The sequence below is a fragment of the Syzygium oleosum genome, unplaced genomic scaffold, assembly GCF_021117445.2.
Source record: "Syzygium oleosum isolate NSW1041296 unplaced genomic scaffold, Sole_v2.1 Sole_v2.32, whole genome shotgun sequence".
Taxonomy (NCBI): Eukaryota; Viridiplantae; Streptophyta; class Magnoliopsida; order Myrtales; family Myrtaceae; genus Syzygium; species Syzygium oleosum.
The window spans coordinates 2,047,382-2,061,575 of record NW_026607516.1 but is presented as its reverse complement, the minus strand read 5'-3'; the positions used below and the strand labels follow the sequence as shown (position 1 = coordinate 2,061,575).

Genomic DNA, 14,194 nt, shown 5'->3' with positions numbered 1-14,194 from the left:
TTAGTCACCTCAAGTGACGAGATCCAAGGGATCGAGGTTCCTCCTCGGTTTCCCACAAACTCGAATCTAGGGTGTCCAACCGGATTAAATTGGATCACCCTCGTACTACAGTCCATTACAGCTTTTTGTTTAACTAATCAGTCCATACCAACAATCACATCAAAGTCATACATGGCTAAAACCGTCAAATCTACCCTTTCTTCCCTATCACCAATCATTATCTTATAATCAGGGCATCCAAATGCAATCAACACTTTATCATTCAACGGAGTAGTCACATACAGCATAACTTCAAGCGGTTTCGGTTCAATCCCAGACAATTTAACAAACTGCTCAGATATAAACGAATGCGACGCCCCCAGATCAAATAAAGCATATGCAGCATGATCACAGAGAGAGACCGTATCTATGACCACGCCAGGCGTGTCCTCAGCTTCCCTCCTTGCCATTGCATATACTCCGTCCTTGGGCCAGATAGGTTTCGATTAGTCGGTTGGATAGCTCCGAACTGATTTCCATTCCGGGGCGGCGGTGGCGAGCGCAGCGACCCAACTATCTCGTTATTAGGGCACCTCCCGAACCGATGGCCCATTCCGTCACATATAAAACACGCTCCGCCCCTTTTTGGGCAAGGTCCATTCCCGTGTCTCCCTCCACATAACCGACACGGGGCGTTCTGATAATGGTTTGGCTTCCCGATATTTCTCTGAGCTGGAGGGACAAAACGATTATTTCCCGTCATAGGTCTCTTCCCAAAACGACGGTTGTCCCAAGCCAAGGCCTGTCGCGATCCAGAGGCGGCAGCCCGCTCCATCAAATCTTGCTCAATTGCCCAAGCCCGATCATATATCTCATGATATCCTCTCAAGTTCAGTGAGATCATCTGATTGCGGAGGTCCGGCTTTAATCCATCTCGGAACCTCCTGGCTTTGTCCACTGGGTCCTCTACCATTCTTGGGGCAAATTTGGACGGCCTAGCAAACTCGGCTTCGTACTGATCCACCGACATCTGACCTTGGCGGAGTCTCATGAACTCAGCCAACTTCTGCTCTCAGACACTTTCCGAGAAATACTTGCCATTGAAGGTCTCGGTAAAAACAGTCCAATTCAGGGCAATACCAGCGGGGAACACTTGACCTCTGGTGGCTCTCCACCAATCGCTTGCATTTTCCTGAAGCTGATAGACTGCTAGGGTTACTTTTTCTTCTTCCGTGCATCCCAGCACTTCGAAGACTTTCTCTAGTTCTTTCACCCACCGAGGTGCAGCCTCAGTATCACCTCTCCCATCGAACTTCGGAGGCTTTAACTTCAAAAATTGCTCGACCAGCTTGGACATCGGTCTGTTTGCATTTACCTGTCATTGACCAGGGTTCCCATCATTCACATTGTTCCCAAGATTCCCATTATTCCCATTGGCTCCGTTGGCGGCGGCAATAGCGGCCTCAGCAGCAGAGGCGGCAGTAGCATTCTGCTCTTCAGTCTGCCTACCCATTAAAATCCCGACTTCTTGTAGTACTCTCAGAATTCCATCAACCCGGAGATCCTCTGCAACTCTAGCTTGCGGGGCCACACAACCTCGACCTCGACCTCTACCTCGACCGCTCATTCTCACCGGATCTCACACTCGCCTACCTGCTATAATTCAACTTAGGAATTAGAGACCTAGGCCAACTATACCAGTCTAAAGCCCTAGGCAGTGAATCACAACAATAATTCACTAAGCAGGCAACCAATCACAAACAATACCCAATCACGATCAACATAGTTCGTGCACTTACCTCAAGTCCTAACGCACCTGCACCTCACACAGTAATGCATAAGATCACTCAGCAACCACAATCACATAGTCTGGGGTACGCATGGCACACGAGTCTCCCTAACTAACTACCCCAAAGTCATCGCTCCTTATCACTCCAGGTTTCGACCAACTTGGATCGAGCTGACCTTGCTCTGATACCAAATCAACTGGGATGTCACGCCCCGAACCCTAACAGGTTCGTGACACCTCTTCGATGGTCGTATTGAACGCGACGTCCCAGGACGCGTCTCCGATCCATACGAAACACGCAAAGACGTACGCAAGCGGAAGCGAAATTTAAGCAACCCTGACGATAGTTAATGACAAGGGGTAGCACTATAGCATTCACAAATACACAACATCAAAAGGGAACAGTGGTTGGGTAGCCTACTTCACTATACAAAAGAGGGGCATTCAAAAATGAAACGAAACATCAAATGCCCAAGGTCACTCCAAACCTGAAAATGTTTAACAACGGGGGATGAGATAAATCCCAATAAGTAGACAACCTAAACCCCACATAGGCCAATGCATACCCAGACGAGTCTCCACATGCAATATAACAACCGACAAATAAAATCCACATGAACGTACTTACCTCTCCTCAAATCATGCGCCAACTCTGCATATTAGTCAATTCACATTAATGCAATAACACCCAATGTACATATTACTGTCATTCGAGCGCCATACACAAGTACATTCACCCAATTCAATCGAGCACATTTCGCATGCGTGTCCAGCCACTTTTCACGACCCGGGTCAACGCCCCACAGGTTAGCTCTCCGATCAATCCGGGCTTTCTCCCGCGTCAACACGCCTTAGGACCTTTCTCACTACCCGGGTTAACACCCCACAAGTCCTTTCTCATAACCCGGGTCAACACCCTACAGGTTGGCAGCCCTCCGATCGATCCGGGCTTATTCAAGCAAACACACACGCCACATAATTCAATCAATTCCACGTCTTTCACATAATCAAATATCTCACTACCAATTCCAAACGATAACAACACAATTCGCCATTCTAACACGTCGTACTATTCAAATTCAATTCACGAACTCACCACATTAGCCCACCAATCCGACATTCAAGCCGACCACATCCAAACATCAATTTCACCCACAAACGCCACGACATTCCGGTCATTGAACCAACATAAATCAGCCACTAATTAAGCCACACAATCACCACAATTTAATCCAACAATTAATCACATTCACATAACAGTCCTATTCCAAACTTAGCCCCTAAATCGATATTAATCACACCCTAAACAAGTCTAAATAATACCCAAAGTACTAGGTAGGGTTTAGGGAGTCACTTACCTAAATTTGGCCCAGGAAAAATCTGCAAAGGGCCTAAATGGCCCGAGTGAACAGTAGCGGCTCGGCGCGGGCGAGGGCGCGACGGGCACGGTGGCCGGCCACGGCTCGGCACGGCCCTCGGCCACGCCCGGGACTCTCGGCCACGGCCGGGTGAGTGGCCTAGGCAGACGGGCGATAGCTAGGCAACGGCCGGGCAACGACCGGGCGACTCGGCTACGGGCAAGGGCAGCGGCCTCGTGCTCGGCCACGGCTCGGGATGCTCAGCCACGGTTGGGCAGGTGGCCGGGCTGCTCGACCATGGCCTGGGCAGCGGCTGGGTTGCTTGGCCGTGGCCTGGGCGGGCGGCCTGGCTACTCGGCGAGCGGCTGGGCCACGACGGGCACGGCCCGGGATGCTTGGCCACGGCTAGGCACCTGGCTCGGCAGGTGGTCGGCGACGGCCAGGCGAGCTAGCTGGCCTGCTAGCTGGGCGAGACCCGCGGTGGCGACGAGCGATGGCAACGGCTACTATGGCAGCGACAGGCGGACGGCGGGCGGTGGCGAGCTGGTCCCGACGAGGGGCGGTCGTGAGGCGATGTCGTGCAGCTGCTGGGCAGCGATGAGCTCGGCCAGAACAAGGGGCAGCTGCGTTGTCGTCGGAGCAGTAGGGGCGACGGCGACAGTGACGGCGACGGTCGGGGCGGCTGAGGTGGAGGGTCGCGGTGGCTGGGCTGGTCCCGGCGAGCTGGCACAGCGACGCGACGGGCAAGCTTGCTGCCCGCGCCCGACAGGGATGGGAAAGAGGGAGAGGGGCGATCGGCCCTGGGGCGGACGGCGGGACGAACGGCGGCCTTGGCGGCTGGCCTTGGCGGCGGCGCGAGGCGGACGGCCGGCGACGGTCAGGCGGGTAGAAGAAGAAGAAGCAGAAGCAGAGGAAGTCGCGGCCAAGAGGAAGCAAAAGGAAGAAGAAGAAAGAAGAAAGAAGAAAAGAAAGAAAAGAAGAAAAGAAGGAGAGAGAGAGAGAGAGTGGAAGGGTCTGCATGGTAGGGGGGAATGGGACGTGCGCGGATGGGACGCACGGCAGAGGAGAAGGGACGGAGAGAGAGAGAGAGAGTCAACTAATCGAGTGCGATCCGACGATCCTCGTTCAAACTCAAAAACGATCCAACGATCCACGAAAAATCCTAATTAAAAATTAGAATTTGGCCTATAGACACTAAATAAAACACACTACGAGAGTGGTCTACTAATTTAAATCCGCACCCGGTCCAAATTTCACTTTTCACTTATTTCGGGCAATGTCGACGCTGGCCACAATAATATCGAACACCGTCCAATTAAATTTGTCACGAAACTCTGAGAAATTCAACACCAAAGTTCGTGCTCTAAACAACGGCCAAATTCGATCGAGTGTAATTCTAGCGAAATTTCTAATTAAAAAATAACCCAAGAATAATCAGTTCCGGGCGAGATTTTACTATAAGTACACTAACGAAATACACGCTTTATAAATCCCAAAAATGGGTCGAAATTCGGAATGTCACAAATAGTTCAAAGATCACATTAAACAAATTAAAAGTTTAGGAACGGCGTTACACACCAGACCAAAGTTCAAGGATCATTTGTATAATTTTACCTAAATAATAATGGGTCCATGTCATAAATTCTAAAATACCCGTTCGCATCAGTAGCCGTTAATGAGAGAGTTTGGCTTCTGATGATGCTAAAAGGAGAGGTCCGTTCCAAAAGTCTAAGTTATTAAACGGACATATATATAGTGCAACTCTTTAACGGATGCTGGAATTCCATTATATTTTTTCTTCCTTAACTTTCAAATGGCGGTATAGTCATCCATGGATGCAATCTAACATAACCTAGACAAGCAGCACGCGTAGGCGACAAATTCCAACTTAAGGTTAAAGCAACAAATAATCACATCGTCTGCCATTGAGAAGAGACTAATAATGAATAATAATTAACTACTGCAAACATGATAATAATAATAATACTTAGTTCTTCTTTTTTTTAAGTCAGTTGTATGCATCTAGTGCACAAATGAGCTGCATGTCGTTGGACCCTTACATAAGATTTATCCATCGAATTAAGATTTGAATAGGCACGGATCGATTTCATGTAAAAATAGTTATGTATTTTTTTTTCTCCGAAGAGCAAAGGGAAAAACGTCCTGGACAATGCAAATCGGCAATCTTCAATTCGGACTTCTATCTATATAACTAAACTATTGCGTCTCTCGCACATGGAGAAATTGTGCACGTAATACCAAGGATAAGCATCTACATGTTTAGATAGAAAACGGGACATTATTTAAACATTTTACCCAGTTTTCATAATTATTATTCAAATACTGCAGAGCGTCCACTTATAACTTTGGCCAATTATTTTACATTTTCTTGGTTCACACAATTTGAATATCCTACAGATTTCCAAATTTTCATTCATCGTTTGAACAACAGAGAATTTCTATGCTATTAGTCCAAGGCACAAGCAAGTGCCTAACGACCATAAGCCAATCACTTTCCCGGAAACTTCGTTGCATTATTTCGTTTCCCCATTTCGAAAAGTTCCAGGAGGTGGAACCACCACAATCCTCAACCACTTTCATGATTAAGGATGTAATTAACACATTACCCGGAAAATTGTTAGGCCAAAAGTTTACTCTGATTAGTTGATTGACAACATCACGAGCCTAAAATTGGAAAAGCTTCCTTATTAATGTCCCACCTAATTTAAGTAATTCTCAAAGTAATAACCTTTAAGGTGGTTTTGGAGAAATTGCGAGAATTATCTCGTTGTAACCGAGTAATTATCAAAAATAGAATTCTGACGCAATTGCAAGAAAATTACCTAGGTATAATTTTATGGTATTTCAAATCACGTATGATAATTGAAAAGTAAGGACTCTAGAGGTGGTTTCGAGGAAAGTACAAAAACCTTCCTTATGTGTGTGTATATATATATAACCATTATACAAGATCGCATCGTCTTATGTGCGTGTACATTCAAAAAAGCGTATATATTTTCTAGTCCTGATCTTTCTCAGATCCCGATGATCTCGTCGCGATCAAAGAAGAATCGTTCCATAAATACATATATATCGTCGTCTCCTATGCCGTCCTGTAAAAGCACACCCATGAGTATCACAAAGACGTCAGGCATGGCCAACACTCACGATCGCAGCTTGGAAGTCACAGTCATCTCCGGCGAAGACCTCCGCATCAACAACAGGCCCATCAAAAACAACGCCTTCGTCACCGTCAAGGCCGACTCTTGCTGCTCGCCATCGTCACACGACTCGACTAAACCGGACGCGCGGGGTGAGAGCTACCCTTACTGGAACGAGAAACTCCACGTGGAATTGCCCGCAGGATCGCGCTACGTCGTCGCCGAGGTCCGCCGGAGGAGCTCCTCGGCTGAGGACAGTCTTGTTGGGACGGCGAGGATTCCCGTGTCGGACTTCATCGGAGGCTACACGCCGGAGAATTATCTGCATTTCTTGAGTTACAGGCTGAAAGACGCCAAAGGCCTACGCAATGGGATCATCAATATCTCGGTGAGGGTCGTCACGTCGTCGTATAAAGGGGCTTCGTCATCTTCATCGACGTCGGTGCCAGAGTTCAGGATTCCGGTGGATCAGGAGAAGTCCGGCGGGACGGTGACCGGCGTGCCAGTTTGGTATCCCAATCAATGCAAATCTTGAGAGACGCGTGTTTCCTAATTAGATTTTCAACCGAGAAGAATATATCAAGATTGATGAGTTTGGTTTCGGACATGAGAGTGATCGTCGTTTTGGTATAGCGTCAAGCGTGTAAGAGCACATAGTGATTTCTTAGACTTATTACTTAGATGGTTTTGTTCCCTATTTGATTTCTTATACTTTGATGTTATGAAATTCATGAAATTCTTTCTCCTCTCTATATTACAAGGCACGCTAAACGGTGCCTTTTCATCTCAAAAACTTGTCAACATATTTCATGAGAGTCCATTTTATTTATTAAGATAAACAACAACAGTAAGATTTTACAATAAAATTAAAATAGACAGAATCGTAATTCAAACAACAAAAATTGTTGACTAATCCCGTAAATGTCGACCCATCAATATTTTAGTTTAGATATTGCTCATGCTACAAGCATCTTTCAGTCCCTCCTATATTAATTCAAAAGTTCAAATGTTTACTAGACATTTAAAACTTTCCTTTGTCACATGCCTATATTTCTGCTTTCTTTATCTAGTCAAAAAAACAAAGTACTTTGTGGAGAATTCCCGCCTCATAAACCAGTGGATCACCCACAGAATATAGACTCGGTCAATTAAATTTAGTAATTCGAGGCATTTGTTCGAACTCAAAAATACAAACTTCTCATTCAACCTATCGTGCAAAAGGACAAATGACACAAACAGTCTTGAACTTTGGCCCAATATACAATGTGGTCTCTGAACTTTTAATTTGTTCAATGTCGTTTCCGAACTTTTAGTACATATTTAATGTAATTCCTGAACTATATGAAAATATTTAATGTAGTCCTTCCATTAATTCAAATTCAGGGACTACATCGAACATTTTTCTATAGTTCATGGACTAAATTGAACCGTACCAAAAGTCCAGGGACTATATTGAGCTTGTTAAAAATTCAGAGATCATATTGCACACTGTACCGAAGTATGCAAAATTACTTGTCAAACCCAAAAAGAAAAGCTTATTTCAAAAAGTTCTGCACATATCGCGTATCTTGACTTTATATTCAGTTCAGTGAAAAAATTAGCGAAGGAGTGATGGAATTTTGAATTCTTTGGTCTGCTGGTTACGTTTTGGTCATCAATGGCGATCATCTTTATGGCGTCGCGTGATGGAATAGTTCCCTCTTTTAGTTGGCTCGTTGGGTAGGTGGTGCGAAGCGAATTTCCAATATGAGATTTGCTTTTGCGGGAGTTAAAGTAGAAGTAGAACTGTTCTTCTTCTTTTGGCCAAAAAAGAAAGAAAATCACGAAGTATTCTCTGCTCTTTGAACAAGCGTGATAGACATTAACATAGGCTCGGCCAATTACAAGCAGACTACTGGTCAAACGAGTTAAACAACTTGGACCCGATTATTTCAGCCCAATAAAAAGCAAACTTGGTTCATAATGCAATGTATGTATCCGTTTTTATCATCAAAGGAATTCTTCAATTGTGATCACTGATCAGCGCAGACAAAAAGAGAAGAACAAGATTGATTTCGTAATAACTTTTGATTGGAGGCGAATTGTATACATTGAACCGGTCATGGAGATACTAGATACCTCTAGCAAGCTTCGTGCACTAACTCCAAAGGATGATTCTTTTGAAGTCTTCTCTTTTTCAGATCGGGAAATCTTATGAACAAAAACCTTCTCCATCCCATGGCTTGCTCAAAGTTTGGCAAATGCTGTTAGGTGCCACATGGTAATCTCAACTGTATTCTAAAGATCGTCTTGAATTCACTTTTCTAATCTAAAGTGATGATTATTTGCTTTTGACCCGTAGAATGATTCCGCCGTGGAACGGTGCATAACAACCATCGATGATGATTGATCTCCATGATTTTATTGCAGATTGTGTGATGTATTCTTTTTCTTTTTCACAGACTTGTACTATTAGAGAATTTCTCCGAAAAAGAGCACAAACACAGTGGCCCTTTATGTTGTAACACTACTTAGATGACTTGTCCTTAATAATCTTATCTTAATGTAACAGAACTGTGTGCATCAATGTATCCTACTGGTTTCATGAATCGGATAAGTTATGAGTCATAACTCAATTAAATAGGTCAGATAATATGAGATTGTTTGCCTTAGTATTTCGGATGATTAAAGCAGTTTTGTGTTTATAATCTCATATACTGAGTCCTTTTCATAAAACAGATATCCAACTCATGGTCATTCACAAATTTCTCTTCCGCCTTCCTTGCAAAGCCCAGGAAAATATATGAGTGTCTTGATTAAGATTGCTTCCATCTCATAAAGAAAGTGTCGGAATCTAAGATCTTGATGATGCTTGGAAAAGCATTCGATCGTGAATCAGAATAAGACTTTGCAACTCTATAAGCGTGTTTGTTTTGCGAAAAAATAAATGATTTGAAAATTACTTTTTTAAAAATAATCCCTTATATCATTTGAAATAATTAGTAAATGGAATATGTTTTAATTACCAACAACAATTTAAGTCAAAACATTTCATGGACGGTGAAAATATTTTTCGTTCATTCATTTTTGTAAGCGATACAAGCGATCGTTTTTAAGAAAATAATTTCTAAATTATTCATTTCTGTGAAACAAATGGAAGTACTACTTTTCTATTTCAAAATATTTTCGAGTCTTAATATGAAATCAATGTCAATATACGTGGTCCATCACGTTCTATGTCGGCCCTCATTTGGACTAAAAAAAATCAAGAGAAAAGGATTTTATTGGGCGATGCATCTATATATTCTCGATTTAATTCTCTAAAAAACTCCCTAGATCCAATCTCAATTGTGCCCCGGACTTTAGTTTATTTAAAAAGTATCACAAACTTTCACTATAATCCTAAATCCGCTTCTCGTCCAAAAAATCGCTAAAGATTCTTCAAAATTATCAACATTAGGACTAGTTAGAGGTTCATTATCATAACCTATGTTAATACCAATACCCCAACTTTCGTATGGAATAACCGCAATCTCCTGATGTTAATAATTGTGAAGAGGATAGTGGCAATTTTTGAACTTAGGACAGATTTGGAGGCTATAATGAAAGTTGGTGTTTTTTTTATACAAAAAAAGAAATTCGGGATAAAATTGAAATTAGACCTAAAACTGGATCTTTTCGAGGAATTAGGCGTGAAAAACATACGAAGGTTTTGGCGCTATCTTCTTTTGTTTTTGTCAAAGAAAGTTTCCGGACGTCGAACGACGAAAAGATGTTGGATAACATGGGAGGACGACCCAACATTAACCTAACAAAAGGGAGTCAAAAGCGTGCCCGCGTGTCGCCCACGTGTTCGCCAAATCCCGCTCCACGCATTGACACGTGGCGATCCTCAGCTCTCCTACAGCGGCCCGAATTATCTATCTTGCTTCTTAATGAAACTTCATCACAAAATCCATTGAAACATTCGGATCACTGCCCAAATGTTCTCTGTTGGCGCGTGCTATACGGTAGAGAATGTAAAAATATAATGTGGTGGTGGTGGCGGCGGCGCCGCATGAGGACAGCGACGTCTGCCGGCCCACATGGCTCGTAATTTACAAAAATGAAAATTGCGGTAACACTTCCACTGCACTGATTGAGGTGTCGTACGGTGTGGGGAAACTTCTTTTATTTTAGTTTTTAAAAGATGAGTTGACCGAATCGCAACGGTCTTGGCACGAAGAATCATATCACCTCACTCGTATATTCCTGGATATTTCTCGGGATATAGTGAAATTAGACTGACAAAACTTTTCTTTCACGTGAATTTCACCTAAATAACATGTACGATTTTTTTTCTAATAATTGTTCAAAATGTCCTGAACTTATTATATATCGGCCAATTCGATTATAAATTTTTCAATTTGATTAATTCAGTTATAAATCTTTTGATAATTTTGTTCAAAACTCGGTAACGTGGACACCAACCGTTCGACATGACAATCTTTGTGATTGTGTTTTTAAATTTTATGAATTTGCTTATGTTTTTTTAATTTTTTTTCCTCTTTTTTTTCCATTGTTCATTTTCCCGGGAGGGCCGACGAGGATCGTCGAGGCCTCGACAAGAAGCGGCGAGAGCCTACACGCCGTCATTGGCCACTAGGCAAAGGCATCAAGGCCTCGCCTTGCCTAGTGGATAACGTGGACGTCGCGGCCCTTGCCTATGCCAGGCAACTAGCTAGTCGTTGGCCATGTATAGTCCCTCATTTTTTTAGGAAAAACAATAAAAGAGAAAAGAGGAAGAAATAATCTAAATTATTTTTTAAAAAATTATAAAAATTGTCCACGTCAACTCCAATCATGTCACATAAATGGTCAGCGCTAACAAGATCGCCACATTAGAGATTTCCGGCCATAAAGGCCACATTGAAAATTTGTCATAAAATTTAAGACTAAATTGCCTAATTGAAACTTTAGGATTGAATTAACTGCAATACAATATGTTTAAGACTTTTTGAATAATTTTTTGGCATTTTTAGAAGTGCTTATATGCTGAGGGAATGATAAGCGTAATTCGAATTTAAACAAAACAGAATATCCACGCGATCTTTAAATTCTAACAAGAAAGTGACTCCGTGCGATCTTGATTTTTGAGCTAATCTTCTTTGAGGACTGGCGTCGAAGCAATTTTTCCTCTCACGCGCTCCAAAGACCAGAAACATTACTTTAGTTGTTGAACAGGTTACATCCAACTAGGCCAAAACTGGAATCGTGCAATTGCAACTTTATGTCCAAAGGAATTATTACGTACCCAAGATTGGAAAAATTTCCGGGACCACCGAAAACACGCCACGATTGAACGTTCCATCGCGTGTCTTAACGCGCGTCACCGGGGATCTTGCACCCTATATAAGAAAAGAAAAACTGGCCCTTTTTCCATAAAATAACCAAAATTGACTTTTCTTTAACAATAAACAAGCGAGACGTAGCAAATTATTTGATAAATGGTAGCCCTTTAAAGATTCTTTTCTTTCTTTTTTTTTGGTCAGCCCTTTAAAGATTCTTTGGAGATTATAGATATAATCTCACGAATGAACATGGGTCGCTTGATAAATGATCTTATTGCAAGAAATAACTTCGATGTAAATTCATGAAATCGCAACATATCAAACATTTGGATAAAATTTAATAGAGGCGTCTCCGATTGTGCCCGTGATTCCAACTTTTCAACGTCGAAATGATCCAAAACAGGGCTTTAACTCAAGTCTCTTGATCTCCGTCTCCCCGTTTCTTTCGTCAACCAATATCACCGCGTCAATCACGGTCAATACGGGAGAAGAGGAATCAGAAACCACCCACCTCCTTCTTCCTTCTTTCTCTCTCCCTTCCTTCCTTCACAACCCCTCCCTTATAGACAGTGAAACCACACACCCTCTTTGCTCTTCACAGTCTTCTTCATCTTAGCACTCTTCGTTACATTCATCTCCTGCGTTTTTCCAATAACAAGCTTCAATCTTTCCAAGCGGTGATCTTCAACACAGAAAAGGAAGAAAAGAGGATGAAGCGAGCCTTGGAAATCACCTTGATATCCGGAGAGAACCTGCGGCTCAACAAAAAGCCCGTGAAGAATGCGGTCGTGGCGATCCGAGTGGAGCCCGGCCACGAATGCTCGACGAAACCGGCACCGGACAGAGGAACAAGCCCTCGGTGGAACGAGAATCTCATCGTTGACTTGCCGCTGCAAGCGGGCTTCATTACCGTGGAAGTGAAGTGCAAGAGCTCGTCGGGGAGTTACAAGCTCGTTGGCGGAGCCACGGTACCGGTCTCGGATTTTGCCGGGGATCTTGGCACGCTGGAGGGTTACGTGCATTTTCTCAGTTATAGGTTGAGGGATTCTAATGGCGTGCAGACGGATGGTATCATCAACATTTCGGCAAAAATGGCTGCACCGGCGCCGGCGCTGGCACCCACATACGAGGTTCCTCGGCCGCAGATCGGAGTGCCGGTTGGTCATCAGAGGAAGATGATGGCGGCCGGTGGATTGGTGATCGGTGTCCCAGTTTGGTACGCGCAGCCTTGTAGATGTTAAACGAGAGCTGATCAAACTAAGTTGACCTTTTCTTTTAGATTGTTTTTTCTAGTGCTAACACACAACATTGTAAGCACAGAACGTGCAATGGAAAATTTCATGGATTGATAATATATGGGTATGGCAAACATCCTCAATTTGAGGCCGGCCATACTGTTTCTAAAACGCGACATTCTTTTTCTTTTCTCGTCTGGTTTCTCTTGGCTCTCAGCTGTACAGTCGTGCTTCATAACTATTATAGAGAGACCATCCACTTGCGTATATATAACACAGAGGCAAAAAGCTCTGGACTAATTTTGAAACAATAAATACTTACATGACTGTTCTTAACAGGGGTATGCAAAAGAACCGAGAATCGCCCGGGACTGGCCGGAACTGATGGTTCCTAAGAGAACCAGTTCGGTTCTCGGTTCCAATTTTTGAGAACTGGTGAGTACGGTTCCAGTTCCCGGTTCCAGATGTGGAACCGCCCACCCAGACCGGACCGGTAATATAATAATAAATATAATATTTTTAAAAAAAATTAATTTTTTTAAAAAATATATAATCTATTTATTTAATTTTTTTTTTGTAAGGATATATTTATTTATTTATTTTTAATTTTTAAAAAAAAAAATAAAAAAATCCTAAAGACGCTCACAGCCTCACACTGAGCCGAGAAACACCTTCTTTCGCTTTCGCCTCACACTCATTCTCATTCTGTCACTCTTCTCGGTCGATACTCACCTCACCGTCTCCGACTCTCCATCTCCATCTCCATCTCCATCTCCATCTCCGTCTCCGTCTTTCCATCTCCATCCTTGGCTAGTGGGACCGGTTTCATGGACCCACCTAGGAACCTGACCAGACCGGCAGTCCGGTTCCCGGGTGGATCCATAGAACCAATTTTAGGTTTTAATTTTTTGGAACTGATCCTTAGTGGGCGGTTCCTGGTTCTAGAGTAGAAACCATCCATCCAGATCATGCTCACCCCTAGTTCTTAATCTACAGTGAGGCTAACAACCTGTTTTGGACTACAAAAAAACAAATAACAAATAATTAGAAATCGTTATGGGGTCCACTCCTTCAAGAATTTGTGACTCGCAACATGTCGTTACTCTCACAGTGGTTTAAAAACTGCTATGCTAACAAAAACCTTTTAAAATCAATATAGAGAAAGCTACTTTTAACTCAGCTTCGAAGTGTTGAAGTTGAGAATATGCGTTGCCGAAGTCGAACATATGCATCAGGGCACATTAAGGGAGGTGAGATTTGTCTCTAAACCGTTGTCTACATAGATTGGACCAACCAAAGCTGTTGATCATATAGGTCTCATGGGAAACCCATATGGATCTCATAACTATTAATGATTCTAATT

General features: G+C 43.1%; 2 protein-coding genes across 2 annotated transcripts; both read left to right on the top strand.

Moving 5' to 3' along the window:
* The first annotated feature begins 6,279 nt into the window (after positions 1 to 6,279).
* Positions 6,280 to 6,822, top strand: LOC115685451 (BON1-associated protein 1-like). The gene has a single exon (XM_030610533.2). The coding sequence runs from the start codon at positions 6,280 to 6,282 to the stop codon at positions 6,820 to 6,822; it is 543 nt and encodes a 180-aa protein (XP_030466393.2).
* A 5,351-nt stretch (positions 6,823 to 12,173) lies between these two features.
* LOC115685453 (BON1-associated protein 2-like) lies at positions 12,174 to 13,002 on the top strand. The gene has a single exon (XM_056304580.1). It carries the CDS (start codon positions 12,307 to 12,309, stop codon positions 12,835 to 12,837), a length of 531 nt encoding a protein of 176 aa, XP_056160555.1. The 5' UTR covers positions 12,174 to 12,306; the 3' UTR covers positions 12,838 to 13,002.
* The last annotated feature ends 1,192 nt before the right edge of the window (positions 13,003 to 14,194 follow it).

Excerpts from the sequence above, each read along its gene's own strand:
- LOC115685451 (XM_030610533.2), top strand. The coding sequence starts at position 6,280 with ATGGCCAACACTCACGATCGCAGCTTGGAAGTCACAGTCATCTCCGGC.
- LOC115685453 (XM_056304580.1), top strand. The coding sequence starts at position 12,307 with ATGAAGCGAGCCTTGGAAATCACCTTGATATCCGGAGAGAACCTGCGG.